This window comes from Manacus candei, unplaced genomic scaffold, assembly GCF_025592945.1.
Source record: "Manacus candei isolate 608988 ecotype Guabito, Panama unplaced genomic scaffold, ASM2559294v1 h1tg000094l, whole genome shotgun sequence".
NCBI classification, from domain to species: Eukaryota; Metazoa; Chordata; class Aves; order Passeriformes; family Pipridae; genus Manacus; species Manacus candei.
In genome coordinates this window covers 932,066-955,979 of record NW_026138142.1, presented here as the reverse complement: position 1 = coordinate 955,979, position 23,914 = coordinate 932,066, and the positions used below count along the sequence as shown (strand labels likewise).

The window sequence follows — 23,914 nt, the reverse complement described above, 5'->3', positions numbered from 1 at the left end:
TTAGAGTCAAACAGCACATAAGATTGAGCTGGAATCTTAATCTGTCTTTGCCTAACCTGTAAGATTCTGAGTACAATTGTAAAATAGAATGTGGAAAAAATAACTTTGTGGGAGCCTTTGTGGAGATGACGCAGATGAATGAGGAAAAACTGGGTTTCAGAGAAAGCTCAGGTGATAGTTCTGATTCTTCACGTGAATAAGGACGTGGTCCCACTAAATTTCCCAGGGTAATCCCATTTATAGGTCTGTTCTGATATGGAGTGGATTTGCCCTGATCACTTGTAAAGTTGGAGGGCTTGAAACTGTGGAAGACAAAATATGGTCAGATACCACAGCAATGAAAACAATCCATTGAACAATCAAAATAATTTCAAGAAACCTCTGTCAGATGAGGCTGACGATGGTGTATGCATCTTTTTCTGACTTAATAACTCCAGGATGCCCTTATTGCCAGTGGTGATCACTAATCTGAAATTCTCTCTTTTGCCCCACCTTTTTCTCTTAAATACAGGAGCAGTATTTTGCTTTGAGACCTGAGCTAAGGATGAGGAACTATGGAAATATTACCGACCGTGTAGAACTGAGAAAAAGATTGAACTGCAAGTCATTTAAGTGGTATCTAGATAATATCTATCCTGAGATGCAAATATCTGGGCCCAATGCCAAAGCTCCACAGCCAGTTTTTATTAATAGAGCACAGAAACGACCAAAAATAATCCAGCGTGGAAGGGTAAGAGAAAGTGTCTTAAATAACTGACTTAATGTGTGTTAATAATTTCAAGATTCTTAAAGATTTGCTCAAATATAGCAAAAATAGTCTTTTTCCATAGAGTTCTAGCTTTGCAACAAGCTGTTTTGAAAATAACAGGATTTTTGTCAGGATTTCACTCTGATCTGTATTTCAGGTCATCCTCAGACTAGATACTGTTCAATGAAGTTTCTTACCCAGAAGCTCTGAGTTATGAAGTTTTGCTGTCTTTAGAATATGCTTTCATGGCTGTTGGTTCTGAAGATGGATTTGGATAGAGAGAAATTTGGGCTCAAATACTCATGCTCTGTTGGTTTGTGATAAGAGTACAATGTAATTAGTTTCCAAATTCATTGCTTCTACTGGGTAATTTTCTGCAAAGGTGAACATTTGCATCTGAGGCTGATGATGGCTTTTCTGTTCTTGAATGCTAGATAATGAACGAAAAATGAGGTTTTTCTCCTTTTTTTTTTTCTTCAAAGTAGAAATGAAGAGACAATTTTTGTGTATTCATGAAGAAAATCAATTCATGCCTTAGCCCTGACACCTTTGCTTATGGGTTTATATGCAGGCAAAGCCAGCAAACAGTTGAAGCTGTTCTCTTCAGTGTCAAAGTCACCTGCTGTGTGCTTTCTGTGCCTCCCAAAAATAATGAGTAGCTTCAAATCCAAGACAACTTTCTTGATGTCTTCTCTGTGAAAGAGAAGACCTTGGAATAAGCTGTTTCATGTGCATGTAGGTTATGGATATCAGGTTCCCTGTTAGCTCAGGGGTTGGAAGCACTAAATAGTGATGTCTCCACAGGGGACACAGGCTGCAGTAGCTGCTGACAGTTGCTGGTTCTGCAAGTAGTTTCAGTCTGGAGGACCTGAGTTCATGCAGAACCTATTGACATTATTATATTTTTTGCTTGGAAACAGCTGTTGGTAATCCACTATTTGTGCAGTATTTTCATTGTAATATCCCAGCCAAGCTGTCAAGTTATTTATTAGGGCAAACATGTAGTTTCCCTAAATAAAACTGATACAGTGGGCTGGTTCCCCTGGTTGTTGAGTGCTGTTACTCCCCTAGTCAGACCTTTTTTTCTCCCTTTTTTCTTCTTTTTTAAATTTAATAGCTTTCTGCTTTCATTCAGACAGAAAGTTAACTGAGGAATTGCTGATGTGGGGGAGACTACTTGAGGGATCTGAATACTTCAGCAACACTTAAGGGTAAATCTTCCTAGCAGTTATTTACCATGGTTTAATTTTGAGAAAAGTTTGGTGCACCTTTTAAGAAGTGGGGACAAGACACAGAAAAATGTAGCTCTTTGGCTTGGTTCTCTGGGGTTCAAGAATTATACCCAGCATTGTATGAGAGAGTCAGCTTTGGCTCTGATGGTTGTGTAAACTATTTCCAGATGCCTGCAAGGAACAGAACGATCAGCCAGTGTCACCACTGCGAGCCAGACTCTTTAGGATTTGGGAGGAATCGCTCCAAATCTTAGTTTATTCTCCAAAACTAATTGGGCCAGAGATAAGTGCTGGTTTGACAAGCTGGGAAGGACTGTAATGATCACAAATGGTGACAGTTCTTACCGGTGCTATCAAATGCTGGTCACCACGGCCAATAAAAACAAGGACAAAAAGCTTATAAAACTCATGTAGCTGTATGGTTTGAAAGCCTTCTGTTGAGTGAGGAATGATGAGATCTGTCCTAGAAGTCTCTGGGGTGTAAGGAAATGTTACTTAGAAGGTTTTTTTGTGTAATTTGTTTCAGATGTGTGTAGGGAACAGGAGAAACATGGTGCACTTGAGGCGACTGTTGATGTGCCTTGGGACAGCTGTTTCCAGAAATGATGTTTAGTGAAGAATACTGTTTGGTATTTGTGCTAGTTTGTGCTGTCATGTGACTGAGCAGTTTGTTCTTTTTATTACTGGAAGTGCCTTTTGGTTTCTAAAAATCCGTGGAGTCAATAGAAATGCCAGGACAGCTATGGATGTCTTCATAATAAGGCACAGCAGGCCAGTTAATCAGCCTGGCCTTGAGTTCAGGACAGTAAATTCTTTTTTTCCCTCTACATTCAGCTTCAGATTGGAAATAGTTATTTTTAATGTGGCTGGCAGATCTGGGGCCCTGCCATCTCCCACTTTGAGATGTTCAGTCAGTGATTGCTGCCTGAAGAGCCTGATCCCCCACCACATCAGGGGAAGAAAAACAATCAGGCTGAAAAGGAGTGTTCTGCTGGCCACTGGTTAGTTCAGGGCATGTCTGTAACTTAAAACCAGAATTAGAGTTGTTTTGTCTCCCTGAATACCTCTGTGGGGATACATTAAGATCTTCATGATTTTTGACTGTAGTAATAGGGATGACCTAATCTTTAATCTCTGTGGAAAATGTCTTGGTGTCTTTTAAGGTGGGCATCATTGCCCAAATCAGACTAGGTAGGGCATTTGAGCAAAAATGAGCATTTGGGTGTTTGTAAAATCTTCTCTTCTTCCCTGATTCTTCATTAAAATACCTTAGCTGATAACTGTGGCTGTTCAGTTGCGTAAAAGCTCTTGAAAATCAATTTGTAAACAGTGTAAGTCTCTGAAGTTGTTTGTATCACAGCAATTCCTTCTTCTTTCTCCTGCTTTGTGAAGAAAGGCTGTAGGAGGAGAATTATGTTTAAACTAAACTGTAGTAAAATGTAGTTTATAAAGTACAGTTGATTTTCCTGAGCAGAGTATCTGGGACCTGAGTATTCCATGGAGACTGAAGAGGGGAAAGAAACTTGACAGAGTACAGCCAGCATGTGCTGAGCCAGGCTGTGTGTACTGCACTTGTACCAGAGAGGGAAATCTTGATGTAATAAGAAAGCAAATTGGAACTGTTTAATGCATCTTTTTTTCTCCAAATTATCTGAAAAACAGAATGGTTTTTTTTAAAAAAAAATAATTTCTTTTCCCCCCAATTGGAAGGTTTGGTTGGGTTTTTTTGGTTTGGTTGGGTTTTTTTGGGAACACTGAGTTCTAGAGCTTCCAGAGCATCACCCTTTGGTATATGATGTTTGTTGCTCACTCTGTCCATCAACCTGTTTTCCTTTCACAGTTGTATCACCTCCAAACCAACAAATGCCTGGTTGCCCAGGGCCACCCAAGTCAGAAAGGAGGCCTGGTGGTGGTTCGGGAATGTGACTACAACGATCAAAACCAGGTATGGTGTTCCTCATCATATGGAATAGTGATTCACATCTTAGAAACTTCTACTATGTTTTCCTGCTGGCAAAATGCCCTGGAATAACATCTCATCAGCAGACAGGCTGATTTCAGAGGATGGTTCAAACCACAAGGCTGGCCAAGGACACTGGGGAGCTCCTACTGCTGCTCCTACTAATGCCAAGTGTTGGATATCTCCTGTCTTTGTGGCGTGAATCTCTTATGTGGCTGAAGGCTGTCCTTTAGTGGCTCCTGATGAGTTCATAATCCACTGATTTGCACTTCAGAATTTGTAGCAGCTCTTTCAGTCAGTTCCTCATACTGAGATTTAAAGCAGTCTTTTCCTGCCCTGCTTGTCTTTGTGTACTGTAGAACTAGCCCTCTGCTCCTGGAGTGGCTGTAGCTTGGGGTGAATGAATGATGTGTTGTTGTCCTTAAATAGAAGGAATGTAGAAAATTCTTTGGCTGCAGGTGAATTTCTGATCTGGGGATTACTCAGGGATGGATATGAAAACCTAATGAGAATTTTTGTATTACTACATGAAGCCTTTGCTATTTCACTTCTTTCAGGCAACAGAAATTCAAGACTTGGATAAACAGTCTCCAGGGTAGAGAGATCTTCAACTAATAAAGACTTCTAACTAGCTAAGAACTACACTGAGAACATTATGATTTAGGAGCCCGTGGGACCCAAGTCTAAAAACTAGCTCGCATCTAAGGAGAAAACTAATTAAAGACACAAAATAAATGGAGCAGGAAGTAATGCAGCATAGCTTAACTAAAGGTGGGTTGTGCTGGACTAACTTCATACTTTATGAAATGGGTAGGAGTTTCCAGGATATGGAAACAGGAGCAGTAGAAGCAGAGTGATTTGTGATAGTCCCAACAAAGTGCTGTGTGCTTTGTCACCTAATGGGACTCTGTACTACTGTACTACCTGTAGCCTCACAAGTGTGAGGGGTGTTTGCCAGTGTCAGAGTAAGTGTGGGTGGCTCCAGGCACGTAGCCTTAATTTCCAGTTGTCAGACAGGAGCAAGGAATACATCCCTGTACTTCAGAACACTGAGTAATCATCACTATGACCAAATTGTGGGTCCCTGTGTTAAGGGTGAATTAATTAAAGCTGGAATGGGAATGAAGGTTTTGCTGTGGGGTCTATTCCATTAGCTGTAAGACAGTCAGCAAGTCTTTTAAATATAAGGACTGTGTACATGTAATAGCAACTGATGGGCATCACTGATTGTACATTTACAGTGCCAAAGCTGTGATGCTGCTTTCTGAGCCATTCAGGTTGTGGGCAAGAAAGCAAAAATGACTGCCTGTGGATGATGTCCACAGAGTTATGTTTCCCTTCTCCTTCCTGCAGTATTTTTCATAGTGAAGTGCCACATGGATGGAGGAAGAAGTCTGTTGTTTTTCTTTATCAAAACCTTTTTCTGATTTTTTTTTTCCCTCCCAAAGACAACCTTCTGACAAAGAGAAATTCGTCCTCTGATTGTTGATATTTGGCTTCTTTTCTCATTAATCTATTTTACTAGTGGTAAATTTAGCCATTAGTTCTCATAAAAAAACTGGGTGTGCTATCTTGTTCCACGATTTTGTTCTCCAACCAAGTATGTCAACCAACACTATGTTTTTCTGCCATTAGACTTATTTTGTTCTCCTAATAAATCCCCAGAGTGCATTCAGCCAGCTTTCTGTCATATCCTCTTGAACAATCTTGCTATAGATACATGAGAACAATGTAGAGAAAGATGACACTTATTTAACAGCTTCTGCTTATAAAAATAGCAAGAAACTTTCTGACTATTGGAAGCTTTTAGCTGTTGTTTCACTCAACTCACTGGCATTTTCAGCTGGTTTTGCTCTAGAACCATCTAGACAATTGTCATGAAGCACCAGCAGCACACTGAACTGTGGAACAGAACACATGTATCAACTTTGGAATGACCTTCAGGAGTATATTTGGTTTTCAGGGTAGCAATAGCTTAAGGTAATGATTACAGACCACCAAACTTGCCTGTTTCTGATGATTGTCACGAGCTGTTTGGTGCTGTGAGGTCACTGCTATCCACAGCAGCAGGAGCTGGAGCATATACAAGAGGCTGTGATGATACAAATTGTTGGTTATGTCTCTTCTTCAGAGCTGAAGCAGCTTTTCTGTGCTCTTAAGTTGAATTTTTGTCTTTTACAAACTGTCTGACAGAATAATCCAGCAGTGCCAAGCTAAGCAAGAGATTGCAACTGATGAAAGTCCTGGAATGCTTCTCCTGCCGGCGTGGCTCACGGCAGGGATTTTCTTTCAAACAAAGGGCTGTTTCTGTAGTAGTTACTGTCTTCTGTTTACTAAAAATTTTCAATGCATTCCTCTAGTGCTAATGCAGTTTGCAGACCAAAGAAAAATGTGTATCCACAAAGCTTTGCCAGTTGGCCAGCCTTACCTTTTGCTGCACTCCAGTGCACTCTGAAAGCCAAAGGGTAGGCAGATGCTTCCTGGTTTATTTCATATAATTAGATGTTTATTCCCTAGAAACAGTGAGCTTCCCTTTTCTGCCTACTATGGATTCTTTGATTTATTGTTTTGTATTCTAGGTCGAGTGTTAGGTTTTGTTTTAATACCAGTTGCTTGTATTGACAGTGGACTCAAAGTCTTCTACAGGTAACTCTGTTTTTCAAAAGGCAGTGATAGTATGGGCTGTTCTAGGTGCTGAGGCACCATCTGAACCCCTTCCTCATTTGCATTTCTTCTGAAGTACTTCAGCCAGCTCTTATCTATTTACATTAATTAATATCACTGTAGGAATGATTTAATATTTCACCAAAAAAACCCCCAAGCAAATAAATGCACACACCCCCAAAAAACCCCAAAACTAAAACAACCAAACAAAAAAAAACAGCAAAAAGTGAACTCCAAACCAGTTCAGTAACACAGCCCTGTATCTCTTTATCATGGCAAAAAAGTAAACCCAGAAGAAGATCACTGAGATGTAGGGATTTATGGAAGGGGTGAAGGGGATGTCTCCTTTACCAAGAGTGGCAACCTGACACCAGTTAGGAAATCCAAATGTTAGTAAAATGAGAACAATATAGTTCCCCTTCAGCATTGTCACAATCCTGTCCTTGCAAGGAATTAAGCTGTGGTCACCACTGAAACTGTTCATTAAGCTGTATGTGAGAAAAAGCTGTTTCTACCCACCTGTTGCTATATAAATGAGGCTAATGAAATCATCTTAGCAACCAGTCCTGGAGAAGGCTGTGTGATTTCTTTGAGTTTTAGGGGATGAAGTAAAGTTCTGAAGGTACTAGAAGCCCTAGGAAACCTTTGTCTTAAATCTGTAAATAGTTTGAACTACCTCTTGAGGGGACTGAATTAAACATCCAGTTCTTCCTGAGCTGCACCTGTATAAAAGTAGTTCAGACTTACAGAGCTTGTACTTTGGACCTCCTCCCATTTATTTTGTCCACAAGACCTGCTCTACCACGTGCTGTGCACCTCTCTGTAGGTGGCCAGAAGGACCCATGGGCCAGCTTTGCCCTGGCAGTGAGAATTCTTATCCCAGGTCTGCAGGTCCCATTTCCACTGTGGGAAGCTTGAACCAGCTGCTGCCCAAGTAAGAGCTCGGTGCCCCTGCAGCCACAGGTGCAGGCACTGACTCTCATGGGAGGCTTGGGCAGGCACCTGAGCACTGCCACATCTGAAATGCCTGTCTTGAAGGTGCTCTGGGGACATGCAGGGCCTCAGAAGGGTCAGTCAGCAGCTGAACGGGCCACTACACTCCAAGACTGAAGGAGTCCATGCACCTTTTCTCTTATCCTGTTGCCTGTGTTGAGAGGCAGGGAAAAAAGGCTGCTAGAAAGAGGCCAGTCCTACAGCATTCACCAAATTCAGTCATTTATTTAACTACAAGCATGACCAATTTCATTATGGAGAGAGGTTTTTATGTACATCTGCCATTTGGGTTTTATTTGAAAACAGAACTGATTCATTATATTCTAATTGCATCCTGTTGATTTTCTTTGACACCAGTGATTTTCCTTAGACCTTTGGAGCAGATTGTTGCCATGTGTCTCTTGGGGTCAGCAATTAAAGGTGCTGCATTCCTGTGGGGGGGAGCTGGGCACAATTCCAGTTTGAGAAACTGAAGTCTGGTGGAAATGTTCTCCTAGCTCTCCTAACTCTGCTGGTTAGGAAGTTCACGCATGCAGGACAAAAATATCCTGCACCTCATCTATTAACGTTTTTTAAAATAAATTAAATTTTTAAAATGGCATTTTTTGTAGAAAATACATAGGAGGATAAAACAGTCTCAGAAGACGTAAAACCTAGGCAGGTACCTTTCTGCTTTTAGACTTTTGATACTGTGCTACCTGCTGGGAATTTATTTCCTATATGGGCCTGTTGCTCCTGACAGCCTTTAACAACAAGAGCTAAACATCATCCTTCCAGTCTTCAGCAGCAAAGTAGTTAATAATTTTTGGAGTATGCAAAGGCTTGCATTTGTATAACAAAGAAAGCCCATGGGGTGGCTTTGATTTCCTTGTGCTTGAATCTGTTAATAATCTGCAAGTTCATACTGATACTCTAATCTGAATTTGGAACCAAATTTGGGCCTATTTTTCTATGTCCCTTTGTTTTCTACACTGAACACATAATTAGTTTGAAATTAATTTTGGCTGTCTTGGGGAGAATATCACATGGGATTTAACCACTATTTTGTGGTCTTTGCCATTACTCAGCTTTTGATTGAAGGTCTGCTCCCTGTGTCACTGCAGTCTTTTTTCTTCTTTCTTACCAGTTCTACTCTTGTTTGGATTTGGCTTCATCATTTTTCTTCTTCTAATAGTGGTACTCTTCTGGCAAGTCTTGAAATTTCTCCATTCTCTCCTCCTCTTTAATCTTGATGTACCTTCTTTCCTATGCCAGGGTTTAAACAGAAAAAAAGTACATTGGAAGGCACAGAGTGCCTGAGGTTGGGGCAGATTTTAATGTAATATCTGCACTTCCTCCAAGGAGGCCTTTGCTGTGTTACAGTGCAACTGTGATAATGAGCTGTGTGCTTTTCAGTCATGCTGTCCAATTGAGACTGTGTCCCAAATTCCAGTGCCCTCCAGAAGATTGGGTTTAGTTTCATCAGCCAAAAAAAAAAAAAAGTAGACAAATCAGAGTTTATTTGCCTGATTTTTCTGCCTGGAATTTCATATTCCATACACTGAGTGTCAAACAGACTTAGTGGAAAAAAAAATAAATCACACAGGGGGCATGGTGGCTCCAGCCCTGAACTGTGAGAAATGAGAACAGGGCTGGAACAAGAGCACACCAGAAGAACTTAGTTGTAGGTTCTTCAGTAGGTACTTCATGCACAGGTATGAGGGGCTTAGCTCCTCTTGTTCACAGTTATGAGAGTTCCAGGTCCTCCACTGAACTGATCTTGCCCCAAGTCTTTGCAGGCCTGAAGGAACGGGGGGGAGAGGACCAGGAGCTGCTGCAATTAGACCAGGCTGGTGTTCCAGCTTCCCTGAATGTTCAGCTGTGCCAGATGTGCCTTGCTCAAAGCAAGGTTGAGGCAGCCCACTGAGAGCCAGCAGGGTGTGGGCATGAACTGCAGCAGCTGAAGGTGCCTGGCATCTTGCTATGCCAACAGTAAAAATATCCCTTGTGCTCAAGCAGCGTGTGGGAGTGGACAAACTGAGGTCTTGAGTGTGTCTGTGCTGCTGGTTAGAGCTGGCAGGGATTTTCAGTGTGATCACACAAACTCTTCTAATGCCACATAAATTCAAGAACCTAAATGCAGTTGAAGCTGCAAACGTGAACCAGTGCATTCCTGCGTCACACAGGTGGGCCCCAGAGAGGGGCTGCATTCAACTCCCACCACTCTGAGAGCTGCTGGGATGTTGTGTAGGCTCTTGAGGTCCAGATCAAGACATTTTCATCGTGGTTCAACCACAACGAAGTGGATGCGAAATGGGGAGGAGTGATCTCCCTCTAAGCACAGCACAGGTACCAAAAGTCATTTGTCTTGGGAGCAAAGAAGGATCATCTTTGGATAAGGAGATTTACTGCCTGGCTTAAAGGTTTTTCTCAGAGGGCAGCTGGCTGCCTGCTCAGAGATGCACTGCTTGCCTGCTGCCTTATCTTGTCCAGCTGCCTGGGCAGGAGGGACATATGAGGGCTGCTTAATTTTAAAAAAGCTACTTACAGGGCAGAATCACAACTGGTCCTTTCAATGCCTCTGCATGGGGCAGTGCTGTGTGATGTTGGGAAGACAACAGAGCCCTGCAGCTCTGTCTCAGTTGCTGGGAAAAGGGAGCAAAGAGGCAGCGAGTGTTGCAGGGCACATCTCTGACATCCAGATGCTGAAGCATCTCCTTTGTTGCTGAACTAAAGAGTGAAGGGACCTGTCCTGAAACATTGTAATAAACGTCCTTCTGTCTTCTCTCTCAGGTCTGGATTTACAATGAGGATCATGAGCTGATTTTAAATAACCTGCTTTGCTTGGATGTTTCGGAGACTCGCTCGTCTGACCCCCCCCGCCTCATGAAGTGCCACGGCTCCGGCGGCTCGCAGCAGTGGACGTTCGGGGTGAGTGGGGGGGCTGGCACGTGGCACGTTGTTGCCCCTAATTAATGTCTCAGTAAGTAACAGTAGCACTAACAGGACACCAGGGTTGAGTTTGATTATGACTAAGTCTCAGGTGTACCAATGCACTTGTACTGTACTAGGCCCAGCCCACAGTTCAAGCGCAGAATCACAGAATATGCCAAGTTGGAAGGATCCCACAAGGATCATGGAGTCCAGCTCCTTGGCCTGCACAGGACCATCCCCAAGAGTCACACCACGTGCCTGAGAGTGTTGTCCAAATGCTTCCTGAACTCTCTCAGTCTTGGTGCTGTGACCACTGCCCTGGGGAGCCTGTTCCAGTGCCCACCCACCCTCTGGGTGAAAAACCTTTTCCAAGTGAAGAACCTTTGCATGGGCTTTGATGGCTGTGTTTCAGCCTGAATAAGACTTTTGCTGAAGTCTGGGACATGCAAGCCCTTTGCCACATAGGAAGGTTTCTGCAGCTCCACTGAGCCTTTCTTCTACCCATCACAGCCACCCACAGCACTGCGGCTTACCTGGGATGTGCCAGAGAGAATAAAATCCGCCCCAAAGCTTTGTTGTGTTGTGTTTGCAGGACTGGGAGAGAGCAGTCCATGTGGTGATTCCTGCTTAGTGCCTAAAGAAGCAAAGGGCAGAGCAGTTGCTTCTGCCCTGTAATTCATCTGTTGATTTAATTGTTGGAGTCTGGAGTGGCAGATTTCACAAAACTGAGCCAGTGCTGCTCAGACATGGAATTTATCTCCTGGGTATTCACTCAGAGGCTGCCCCTCACATGCCCTCACCGTAGCAGCGAGTCTGTAGCACAGACATGGTTGAACAAAGAGGAGGGAGGGCCCTGCCAGCACAAGTTCCCAAAGTGGAGTCACATTTGGCTGTTGCAACCCAGGATGGTTTGGAGATACAGAGGCAGATTATTGTGTAAGCCCAGGGCTGTGTGTGTCTGACACTTGCACCAGCAGTGCCACAACCAGAGCTGCCAGTGGGAGTGGGAGTAGTAAACTGAGCAGTTGTGCTGATAAGAGATTACTGAGGGTTCTGCAGCTTGTGTCAGCAGACAGAGGTTTTACAAGGCTGAGAGAATGGCCATTGCTATTCAGTGCCTGTGGCTGTTGGTGATGCCTGTGGTGGTGGTGCAGAATCTGGGCTTCACGTGTCAGACGTGGGCTTTGAGCTGGCCATTGCCACTGAGGGTGTGGTTGGTGGATCTGTAACAGTGTCACATTGCTGCTCATTAATGATCCATGGCCTAAGAGAGAATCAAATGTCAGTATTGGCTAGGAAGGGAGTAGGAACTGAAACAGGAAAATGTCATCACAACATTGTAGTTTGCTTGTACTGCATGTGCTGGTCACCTCGTCTCAGAAAGGCTACATTTGGGCTGTGGAAGGCTCAGAAGTAAGAAAGGCAAGTCAAAGATGTGGGCCACCTTTCCCATGAGCAATATGTGAGCAGGCTGGGACTCTTCAGGAAAGTGAAGCCTTTTGGAAAAAGGGGAAATCATGTCATTGGTACAAGGAAAGGCCAGCTGTGTGCTGTTGGTTACAGAACAAGACTCAGAGTGGAGGAGTATTTTGGAGGAGTGCTGTGTGTTCTTTCCATGTTCTCCTGCTTCCCTGGATGTCTGCTTATGGCCATAGGCAGTGACAGAACCCGGTGTGGCTGTTCTCATGCATCTGCTCCCTCCATGCTGGGCAGCAGGAGGTTGCCCATGGGAGCTGCTGGGGCTGGGCAGAGGGCCTAAAGGGGCTACAAGAGAGCTGGAGAGGGACTTTTTACAAGAGCACGAGGGGGAATGGCTTTAAACTGACAGAGGGCAGGTTTAGATTAGATATTAGGAAGAAATTCTTTGCTGTGAGGGTGGTGAGGCACTGAAACAGGTTGCCCAGAGAAGCTGTGGATGCCCCATCCCTGGGAATGTTTATGGCAAGGTTGGATGGGGCTTTGAGCAACCCTGGCTGGTGGAAAGTGGCAGGGAGGTTGGAGCTAGATGATACTTAAAGTCGCTTCCAACCCAAGTCATTCCAGGTTTCTATGACCTGTCTGTGCCCCACTGTGGCTTTGTGCCCTCCCTCTTTGCTGAGTGCTGGGGAATGGGTTTGATCATTCCTTCATCTCATTAAGAGACTGTGCTATAAACAAAGTCCCAACTGGGTCCCTGTAAGGACATGAGAGTCTTTGTTGCAAAGCCTGGATGTGGTTATGGGATGTGCTGTACTCTGTTGCTGCTGTGGGTCTGGTGTGTCAGGGAGGCTGCTGAAAGGCTCATCTGTCAGGAAGGAGCATCCCCTCCCCTTGAGCATCGCTTTCAGCTTCAGGGTGACAATGGAGAACAGAAGTTTTGGTAAATAAATCCCATCTGTCTTTGTCTTTCCTCTAGAAAAACAACCGCCTGTACCAGGTCTCTGTGGGGCAGTGCCTGAAGGTGGTGGATCCACTGAGCCACAAAGGGTACGTGACCGTGGCCATCTGTGATGGGTCCCTTCCTCAGCAGTGGCATTTTGAGAGCTGAGACAGCGAGGATGTGGCTGAGGAGAGTTAAGCTGAGACCTGGTTCCCCTTCAGCTGTGATTGAAGTCGTTCTGGAGGGCTTTGTGTGGAGCCCTTGGCTGCTACACCCGGCACACCCATCGCAAGGACCCGCTGCAAATGCCCTGCCCTGAAGGGCTGCGTGTGTGGGAAGGTCCAGCTGGGCACTGGCCCCTGGTCACAGCAGTGACAGCAGCAGCCCCACTGCAGGACAGCACACAGAAGTGCAGTTTATCATCGGTTCCTTGGATGATCCTGGATTATTGGACTGGTTTTAAGTAAGAGAAATCATTAGCGCAATGTAATTTAAATGGTGAGACTTCAGCTTTGTGGATCTTTTAAATGACAATGACAGAAAGGAGTCCTCCTCAAGTATTTCATGTGCAGTATCTCAATAATTTACATTTCTAGTATGGGTTTACTGGCCAAATTATTTTACTTTTTCTGGAAAATACTTTTATTCCCTTTTATCATCTGAAAATTGTCATTTGTAATATTTAAATTTAGTTCTTTTAATTTACAGTTTTAGGACAATTCATGTAGTTTAAATTCTTTGCTGTCATTCGTCACCTCGTATTTAAAACAAAGTAACTATTGCAAAGTCTATTTTGATGACTCATGACAGTAGCTGCATTTAAAATAAAGTATCATTTTTTAATTAATCTCTATGGCCTTACTCTTTGTAGCTGTTGGACCAGAAAGCACCTACTTACAGAATGATACAAACTAATCTTTGCACAATTTGGGTCTTCCCTTGTGTCTCCCTTGCTCATGTCTTGGAAGGTTTGACAGATAATGTCTCTGTTTTTTTCCCTCCACTTCTCTGTTTTCATTTATTTCACTGTTTACCTTTCTTTGACCTCCTGCTTCAGCCTCAGGTGCTGCTTCAGTGCATGGAAGCTCTTGCAGAAGAGAAACGCTGCTCTGTTTTTTCTTAGCACCATTGGCCTTGTTTCCTATGCCACAGTGACCTGCCTGCCCTGGGAATGTGCACTTTGGATGTTGGCAGCACCAGGACAGCCTTGTCCTTTTGCTTGGGCAGCACAAACATTTTCCAACTGCACAAATACTCCAGCATCCAGTTGTTGACATTTTGGGCAGTGTGAGGGACATAATGATGGAGTAATTACAGACCCACATCTTCCCACAGAGAGGAGATTCACTTGTGACAGACTGTGTTTGGTCCTTCAGCCCTCTGCCAGGGCTGGCACCTGAGGAAGCAAAGGAGCAGGTGAGAGCAGCCCTGGCCACCAGGCAGCTGTTTTGCCTCCTTCATCAGTCCTGGAAGCAGTGAGTCACCGGCAGGGAGAACCAGGTGAGTGGGTTTAATTGCAAACCAGAACAGTGGGCTGAAGTGGATGTTCTTCCAAATAAAGCACTGCAATGGAAGTAGTCGAGTTAGACACCAGCAAAGCTCCTTCTTACCAAGAAAACCTGTAAAAACAACCCCAGCCCCCTTGGTCAGCTGAGGTCTGTGCCCTTGTAGGGGCACCCGGAGTCTTGAGATCAGCTCCCAGATGGCTCTTGCAGGGCAGTGCAGGGCTGGAACACGGTGTCAGCTCGGAGCAGAACCCTTTCAGTGGCAGCAATGGCAGCCCTGCTGGTTGTTGTGTGTGGAATTAATTCCATCCTTTTTGTGATGAGAGGATGGGCAGCAGCTTCACTGATGCCTGTCTGATTAACCCTGACTGCTCCCAGGGGCCAGAGTGGAGCAGCCAGAAGGTGCTGGTGCAGCTGGTCCCAGCTGAGTGCTGGGCTTTCCTGTGACATTTGTATTGGCACTCCTGTTGTGCAGCGGCCTCGCTCAGCCTTTTCTTTTGTGGCCTTTGTCTTTTCAAAAACAGTAAAAAAACCCAAAAAAGCCAAACAAATCCTCAAACAGGCAGAGCAGGAGCTTGCTTTATTTACTGTCTCAGTCTGTTGCCACAGAGAATTTCTGACCTTTTGCTCCGGGTGAGGAAACTTCTGTCACCGGGAGCGGCGCCGATTTCCAGGAACAGACGGAGGTGATGGCGCTTTGGCCGGTGGCCGTTATTCCTGTGGGGAATTATTTTTGACCACAGTAGTTTCTGCTGCAGCCACACAGCCAGGCCAGCACACGAAGATTTGAACGGGGTTACAGATCTCTGCCATGAACACCCAGCTCTGGGCCAGGTGACTGTTCCCAGCCGGGCCCTGCACGGCTGCCTGGGGCAGGGGGAAATGCATAGTTTTGTCCTATAGTGGAGTGACTGCTCCCAGCTGCCCCAGTGGACTTTGGGTGAACAGGAAGAACAGAAGGAAAAGTCCCTAAAAAGGGCAGATGCTGTCACATAGCTTGTCGTTGTCACACTGAGAATTTATCACCTGTAAAGAATACAAAGAAACTCTGCCCGGGGCTGATTTTTAAGCCTCTGTGTCAAGTACCTCCTCCATGGCTCCTGGAGTTGGTAGTGGCCGTGGCTGACAGAGGAGCAGAGTGTCCTCCAGCAGCCACAGTGCATGATATAAATAGATATAAATAACACTGCAGAACAGCTCTGGCCTGGCTGCTTCCCACTGCTCCACAGTAAATCTTGGAGTCTTTTTTTAGCCTCAACCCGTGCTGAGGTCTTGCTGGGAACACCTCTGGTGTCACAATTCAATAGATAAAGCAGAAGTTGGGGTCAGCTGTCCCTGCTGTGTCCCATCCCAGCTCCTTGCCCATTTCACTGGAGGCAGAGCCACCCCAGGGCTGGGTGAGCTCTGCTCAGCAGGGACAAAACATCCCTGATGGCAACACTGTCCTCGTCCCAAATCCGGAGCGGGGAAGGCACCACACCAGCTGCAATGAAGAAAATTATCCCAGCACAGGCAGAATATTCATCTTTTGTAGATTTTCCAGGTAAAACATGACTGCAGGGAATGCAGTCTGGAGGGTGCTCAGGACATGGCACCACAGTGTGAAATTTAGGGTGCAGGTTGCACTGGAGAAGGGGGAAGGCAAATGCCTCTTGCTGGTGGAAGCAGACACAAATCCTGGAAGAAGCAGAAAACAGACACCTCAAATGACAACAGGAGGATGTACTTTATAGATGTAAAATATTTTTATTCGTAAATGCTGATCTTCTAAATCTGTTTCCACAAATTCCAAAACCCATAACACTCTGTATACTTCAAAAAATTCTTTTTTTTGTGTTGTTTTTGTATTTTTTTTGCCAACATTAGATACTATTATACAGAACAGAAAAAACTGTAGGACAAATACTGGTAGGATGTTGGAATATTGTACAAGAGAAGAAAAATATTCAAGAAACAATTTAATACAGCTATTTATCAAGAGAAAAATATATACAATTGATTTATTCTGTAAGATAAAAATACATCATGCCATATACATTACAAGTTCAGAACTGTATTACTGAATATACCAACAGTTTACAGTCCACTTTAATTGTGCACACAAAAAAAAAAACTTCATTTTTTTTTTTATATTTAGCCTGTGAAGTGTCAGTACCAGAATTTTAAGTACAAAATAAAAAGCTAACCTGGTTCAAAATGCTGATTAAATTTCTACAAGCAAACACAAAACAGTGTTTATTTTTTTTAAAGAAATGTAAACAAAAACAATCCATACAAACACATCTTTAAATTACATTTTCCAAAACCCTATTGCCAGAGTCCTGCAGCTGCAAGCACATTACACCTAATTTTTTTTCTTTGTTTTCCTTTTAAGAAGGCTATCGCGTCAGACTGAAGCTCCAACTGATTCTTTGCTGTTTACATGATTTAATGTAGGCTGAACAGTCACCTAATCTTGACTACTTTTTGCTGAAGAAAAGAAACCCCATGTCCAGCCTCTATTTTGGGTGGTTTTTAGCAGTTATTCACAGTTATCACAAATTGTAAGCACAAAAAAACCTGACTTAAGAAATAGGGATGCAACAATATAATACAAATAAAATTAATCTAAATTACCCAAACATCTACAAAAGTCAGAGTTGTAATATACACGCCCTTACCAGGCTTAAGGTTTACTTAAAAAAATTCTCGTAAGACCACAGTTGAGACTGCTTTAAACATACAAAACCCTCTCTCTTTAAATTGAGATTTTGGTTATTCTGTACTGGGAATCGCATGTCTGTGAGTACATGAGATCATATTGTAACATCCCTATCGACGTTTGAGAATAAGCACCCGAACTGCTGCAGAGTCTGGTAGCATTTGGTCAATAACTATTTTTATACTGTATTTTTTTTTTCTCAAAATATTTACACTTTTATACAAAGTAACAGAGTTTGTTAGTTCTGCAGGTAACAGCAGCAGCTTGGCTTTCTTCTAACTTTCTTTTTAAAAATAGCTTCATTCACTTATTCAATAATAAATACAAAAAGGTTCTCTTATTTTACAGAAATCAAAAACTACAATAAACTGACTCATGGAATCAAGTATTTAAATGTATTTTAGTGCAAGTTATTTTTTCCCTTAGCTCTATCCCTAAGGAAGTCGTTTCAGTACATTCCTTGTTCAGTGGTGTCTACTTTTATTTAAAATTTTTCTTTAATTAGAGGGCCTGCCCCTTTATCAAATAAGGCTGTGGCCAGCACTTTGGACTTCTCCCTTTCGCTGGTGATTTCAGTCTTACATTCATAGTGGCCACCTGCCCTCCCGCAGGTCAGCCAGCGGTTCTTTGCCCAAGTTAAAACAGTTTCTCCTTAGTGAGCTCAAAAACAAAAGTGCTGGACCATTCTGTTAACTCAGTTTAACCTCCACGTGTCTGGAAAGTCAGCTTCAGATTTTGCCGGCTTGCTTCTGGTGCTTGTTGGTTTGTGTGGGTTATTTTTTCCTTTTTTTTTTTTTTTTTTCCTTTTTTCTTTTTAAATACTTGTGTAGAAATCTGTACTTCCAGAAGTGATTTTTTTTTCCCCCTCTTCAAAAAGGCAACAATTTTCCGTCGACAAAATCAAAATGTGAATCACTTCTTCCTAGGGACAAGCAACCCTCAAAGACAGCAAGGAATGCATTCTAGTTCATCCACTTTCGGCAGTTTACAGCTCCACAGTGACATGGAATCTTGTGCTGGTCATCTTCAAAGTCAAACTTATAGTCGTAGCAAAGCTGGAAGGAGATGAGGGAGAATGGTTATGGAACAACCAGAATTGGCCACAGCTTTCCCTGGGGCTACAGGTTCAACAGCAGAACACACCAGAGGTTGTGCTTTTAGGGACTGGCGTGGTTTTAAAGGAAAGAAGGGAAGTGTCACCTCCCCCCAGTACAAATGGGTTGTGCCATGGGCCAGAAATCATGGAAGTATCTAGAAATGGATGGGCCCAGCAAGAGGTGGGTAAGGTCCAAACCCGCCCTTACCTCCTCCCCCTTCTGGATTCTTCTGCTGGAGCTAATGATGATTTTGTGTCCTCTCTCAAAAGTGACCACCTCAGCCACGCAGTTGGGCGCACACGAATGGTTGATGTACCTATGGGAAAAGAGCAGGACAAAGGTCACCTCCCAGGAAAACGCATCCCTTGAGGCAAATGTAAACCAAACCTCAGCATGGCCTTAGCTCCACGGGCTCACCGCCTTTCCACATACAATTATATTACTCTGTAACTTGTGTCTTTACCTAGAAAATGTCAAAAAAAAAAAAAAATCAAGCGTCAAAAAAAATCAAGTATCAAAAAAAAATTCCATTCCCTCTTCATAGCTGCCATGAAACATACTGAAAGATGGGCAGAGCTAATGAAAAAGAAGACATTATTTCGGTGGAATAGTCCGCAGACTGAATGTATCAGCTCAGAGAATAAAAACCTCAAAGTCAGTGCCTCACAAACAGCCCCAGGCCAGGGAACGCAGGTGATGGCCCAGGAGGAGGTCAGGGAATGTGGATGATGCCCCAGGAGGAGGTCAGGGAATGTGGATGATGGTGCAGGAGGAGGTCAGGGATCTCTCCAGGACACCCACCTTGCAGGGCCTCCCGTCAGGGTGGCATCGATGACGTGGTCGTTGTCAATGCGGAACATGTACACACCACGATTCTGGAAAACACAATTGGGACGAGGGCTCTTGTTAAGATTTTACTTCACTGTCGATGAGGAAGCAGCAATGTGGGTCAGCTCCAAGTGCCCTCCTGCATTCTGGATCAGGCATTGCCCAGTGGCTCATGAGGGAAAGCAGGAGTCACACACTGCTGTACCCTTACAGGTTTGCAGAGGATGATGGGTCATAAAAATAAACCTCTGGCCACTTCACTTTTCCCTCACAGCTTCCGTAGTGCTTTTAATCCATGCTTCCAGTGCTGCACAGATAGGCCCTGTTACAATGCCACTGAGTTACACAAAGGAAGTTGCTTTAAATTTAAAGAACTTCTCATTAAAGACTGAGGTCCTCTGCCAGAGCCCTTCTTTTCTACCTGGCCAGAGTGCTGTGAGATTTATTAAACACACTCATAACAACCACTGTGGATTCCTCTGGTTACACTTTTTGCCTATTGCATTTATAGCACAGCAGAAAACAAATCAGGAGACCTGAATTCATGAAGTAAAACAGGGGACCTGAAGTCATCAAGCAGAAGAACAGTGTTTGTTTCGTTGTACCAATGTTTAAATGGGGAAGGGGAAAGAGAGAATGAACAAACACCCCCCTGCACCTGAGATTCATAGAGTTTCTCCTTCCTGTTTGCCACCTCATTCCGGATAATCGTTCCGATATATTCAATGACCATAGTGTGCTTTTCAATGTCTCGAGCAGCATATAAGCCCAGGCCCTGTGAAAAACACATTGAGATTTAGAGTTGTGTAATAAATCTGCATTGACACACTGTTCCTCACAGTGCCCCAAACTGCTCCTGCAGAAAATAATGTGGAAAGGAAACTACTTGGAGAGGGGGAAGCAGCACTGATGTACAGCTGATGGTTTAACAGAACCCAGCTTCACGGGGAACTTTTAGATGCAAGAAAACGTACTTGGCTGCTGTCTTGGTGAGAAAGCTGCTCCTACCCCTCTGACACCTGACTGTGTAAAGGCTATAAATTCACTGAAAAACAAAATGGGCCTTGCTAGACTGGAGAAAGCTGATAGGAACCCAGCAGCAACGTTTAAGTCCAACCTGAAATAAACAACAACCGTGTCCGCACGCGCCGAGATCAGTGACAAAGCTTTTGCAAAACAGTCTGTGGAGCAAACCAACAGCATTATATAAAGCAATGGGTTTCTTACAATTATTAACTCTGACAAGTATTGAGCTCTCCATACTGGTCTTGTACCACTTCACTCAGCTTGGCCTGAGCATCTCATGCTCCCACTGTGCATTTCTATTTTTAGTGAAAGTTTTACTACGGTTTTGAGAATTTGCTGAAAAATCCCACCCCAAAACTTAAAAAACCCCTTTTTTTCTAGATGACTGTAACAAATGAATTTTTAAGATATTTACAATAATCAGAAAGAAATCTTACTTAATGTAAATGTATGGAAGGGATTTGCCACATAAAAATCACCCAATTTTGGGATGAGACTTGGCGGAATTTTGCAATAGGTTTAGTTTCAGCTTTTGATCTGAATTTACATAAATATTTACACAGAAAATAAAGTAGTTACAAAATATAGATGTAAAATAGATATAAATAAAAGCACACGTAATTTTTTTAGTATCCGTTTTCCACAGTGGGACTGACCTGAATCCGAGAGCGAGCCAGGTACACGTTGGACTTCCACTCGGTTTTCATCTTGCGGTACTGAGAGGACTTGGAATGGACGAACTGTTTGCTGTAAGGCGCGTTCAGCTCCCCCGTGACTGTGCTCTGAAAGGACTTCGATGTGCTGGTGCTATTCAAGGTGTGAGGCCTGTAGGGATTGGGCATGTAGCAGGAAAGAATACAAGAAAAACTGAAGATTTCTCTGAAGAACAGCCACGGGACCCATTAAAAAACCCCTCCAGACATACAGACACTTAAAGCCAGCTAGCGGAGACACAAAGCGGTTCCTCTGACCGGGGCATGCACATACACAGCCAAAGACGACAGGGTTTGTAAGCAGCAGACGAAAGCACAAATAACCCTAAAGCAGCCTATAAACCCTGGGCTGTACTATGTGAAATTAAAACAAAATACCTTAACACAAACCTCTTGACATGGGTACTCATTTTAGGCTCGGCACGGGCGCAGCCCGTGGGGTTGATGGCAAGAGGAAGTTCCATTAAGGGGTTTCGGCCATAGCGGAAAGTGTAGTTCTCGCAGGCCTCAACCCCTGGCAGCTGCAAAGAAACAGACAAAAAGAAAACAAAAAAAAAATAAAAATCCAAGTAATTAGGTGTTCACTGCGTGTAACAAAATATTTACTTTTCCACACCTCTTCCTGTTCCCCTTCTCACGTGTCTATCCAACAACCACAGGGATCCAGCAAGAACTGGGGTGGTGGAGACTCACCGATTCGGCAATCCTGGCCACTGCAGAGACTGTCAAACCAAAGAGGTCTTCACCCTTCAGATAGCCGGGAAACAGCTGGAGCATTTCAGATTCTTTTCTAACAGAAGCAACGGGCTCCAAGATTTTATCCCACACACCTACACAACCATCAGGAAAGAATTACAGTGATCAAAACAATAAAAGACTATTGCGCCAGTTTTAAATCAACTGCCTGAGGACATTGGGAACCTGAACCCAGGACTGAGAATGCTTTTGTCCTTACCTACACAGCCAGGCCAGGGTCTAAAAAGTGAAGTGGAGAATGATTTGGTGAGTTGCTAATTTTTGGGATTTAACAACTCCCAAACAAACACACCACTGACTCTGCACCCTTGATTCTCAGGAATGAAGATTTTAGTGTTCTCAGCATGGAAACTTTCAGACCCTTGACAACAAGAACATGGACAAGTTTTCTTGACAAATCCTGCAAAAGTAGAATTTTCTGAAAATACATGATATATTCTGTATTCTATTTCCACTGATGGACTGTAGCCAGCACTCATATGTGGACAATTCCCTGGCACTGGTCTGACTGGACAGAGCAAGGTTGAGTTTATCGGCACCTGCAGCACAAAGAAGTCAAGACCTGGACTGTTACAATCCCCACACACACCCACAAGCTGTTTTCCAAGACCTGCCCATACATTTATGGTCCAATGTATTCTTCACCCTGACAGAGATGTTTATGCACCCTGAGAACAACATGGACACTGAAATGTCTTCTTAAAGCTCCCTAACTTGAGCCCAGCTGATTTGAAGACAACTGAGCAATGGTACTGTGTTTAAACAAAGTCACTTTTCAAGAGAGGAAACCTGTGCTGACATTCCTACTACTTTAATTAATTTTTCAATACTCAATCTTGTGTCTCCTCTGTGGACTCGAAACAAGTCTTCTTATCTGCAGCCTATACAATTTCTTCAAAGGTGTCCTCAGTCTTCATAGCACGATATTAAAAATGGGCCCTGGAAGCTCACTTATAAGCATTGGGTTAGAACGGTGTCTGCAACAGTCATTTGAAACGGGTATCGTTCCACAGGTACCAGTACAACAAGCAGCAAACCACAAAAGTCATGATCTTAGTTCACAAAATTTACCTTTAGGTGTTGTGTCAGTAAGGACCAGATCGTCGTGGCCCTGCTCCACCACCTTGATGACAAACAAGGGGAGCCCGTCCTTCTCCTCGATGGAACAGAGGTAGCGGCAGCGCCTGTTCGCGTATCTCATGCTCCAGTACAGCCGGCTGGCCTCGTATCCCACGGGGAAGAGGGCTTTGGAGGAGTGGAAGGCCTGCATCTGCTGTGGCAGCAGCTGCCCCACAGCGTGGAAAATCAGGCTCCCCACACGGAAGGTGTGGTCGCGTTCCCCGCGCTGGACGATGCTGGCGATCTGCCGCACCTCGTCGCGCTGCACGTACACCCTCCTGAAGACTGCGAAGTAACTAAGCTCTTGCTCATGAGTTCCCTTTGGTTTGTGCATGGGGCAAAGCATGGTCTTGTCTTTAAAAAACATGCATTGTGCTTTGATGGCACAGGTAAAGTGATAAATATTGGTGCACCTTAACCTGTGACAACCGCTGGTGGCACCCATTTTGTGACAGAACATGCATTTCATCTGCAAGCCTCTTCGCAGTGCTAGTTCCACGTTTATTAAGGCACCAGCTTGTGTCTCATAGACTTCTGTAGACCAAAGAGCACAGTTCAAATGGACCCAAAGGTCTAAATCCAGGTTAAGAAGCCTTGCTGGTCCATCAGTTAATCCATCACCTTCCTCGTGACAGAAGCAACATTTCCTGTAGTCTTTAGGCACGGGGTCTGGTTTAAGGGTTGTGCCCAGTTTTTTAAGAAATTCATCTATTTCTTCTTCACAAGGAGGTTTGAATGATCCTTTAGGAATCACAATCTGAATGCTCCACTTTTTCCATTTCATTCCTTTCCATTTCTTACTGGGAGGCCGGCAGTCCTCCAGACTGCTGTGTATTGCTTTTAACCTGGGTTTTAGTTTCACCGTTACCTTCAGCTCATCTGGTTTTGCCTCTACCTTGGCTGCTTCAAAGGCGGGGGGGAACATGATAGGGGGTGATGATGGTGGAGAAATCTTTTCCTGCAACTGAGGCAGACAGTGGACGTCCAAAGTGGAGATGTTGTTGCTGTACTGATGGAATGCTTTCGGCGGCCTCTCTTTCATCGGTGACTGCGGCAGAGACGGGACCGATTCCTGGTAATCAACAGAAAACTCTTTAAGAAAAAAAATCCAAACTTGTCAACCATTAAATGTATCCTGAAAACATGGTCAGGTCAGTATGGGAGAGGCTTCTCAAAATGTCTAAAATCAAGATGCAGCAAAAGAGAGAGAGATGGAAATTATCCTGACCTGTGTTACCACAGCCAGGATACGGAGCCCAGAAGTTCTCCCAGCCCAACTCGAGCATGGTGCCCTTTAATA

General features: G+C 43.9%; 2 protein-coding genes across 13 annotated transcripts in view; one reads left to right on the top strand and one right to left on the bottom strand.

Annotated features, from left to right (window-relative positions):
• The window catches only part of GALNT11 (polypeptide N-acetylgalactosaminyltransferase 11), a 47,020-nt gene extending 33,304 nt beyond the window's left edge, over positions 1-13,716 (top strand). For all 3 annotated transcript variants that reach the window (XM_051768288.1, XM_051768286.1, XM_051768285.1), the window contains exons 9-12: positions 512-730; positions 3,821-3,925; positions 10,370-10,507; positions 12,906-13,716. In XM_051768288.1, the coding sequence (XP_051624248.1) occupies positions 512-730; positions 3,821-3,925; positions 10,370-10,507; positions 12,906-13,037 (594 nt within the window). In that variant the 3' untranslated portion in view covers positions 13,038-13,716. The remainder of the gene's footprint in view (positions 1-511; positions 731-3,820; positions 3,926-10,369; positions 10,508-12,905) is intronic.
• A 4,115-nt stretch (positions 13,717-17,831) lies between these two features.
• Positions 17,832-23,914, bottom strand: part of KMT2C (lysine methyltransferase 2C) — a 191,381-nt gene continuing 185,298 nt past the window's right edge. For 7 of the 10 annotated variants that reach the window (XM_051768259.1, XM_051768261.1, XM_051768264.1 and 4 more), the window contains 8 exons: positions 22,567-23,686; positions 21,433-21,569; positions 21,118-21,260; positions 20,683-20,851; positions 19,659-19,775; positions 18,974-19,047; positions 18,380-18,488; positions 17,832-18,130 (listed from right to left, as the gene is read on the bottom strand). In XM_051768259.1, coding sequence (XP_051624219.1) covers positions 18,038-18,130; positions 18,380-18,488; positions 18,974-19,047; positions 19,659-19,775; positions 20,683-20,851; positions 21,118-21,260; positions 21,433-21,569; positions 22,567-23,686 — 1,962 coding nt within the window. In that variant the 3' untranslated portion in view covers positions 17,832-18,037. The remainder of the gene's footprint in view (positions 18,131-18,379; positions 18,489-18,973; positions 19,048-19,658; positions 19,776-20,682; positions 20,852-21,117; positions 21,261-21,432; positions 21,570-22,566; positions 23,687-23,914) is intronic. The other 3 variants (XM_051768260.1, XM_051768268.1, XM_051768269.1) reach the window with 1 other exon arrangement.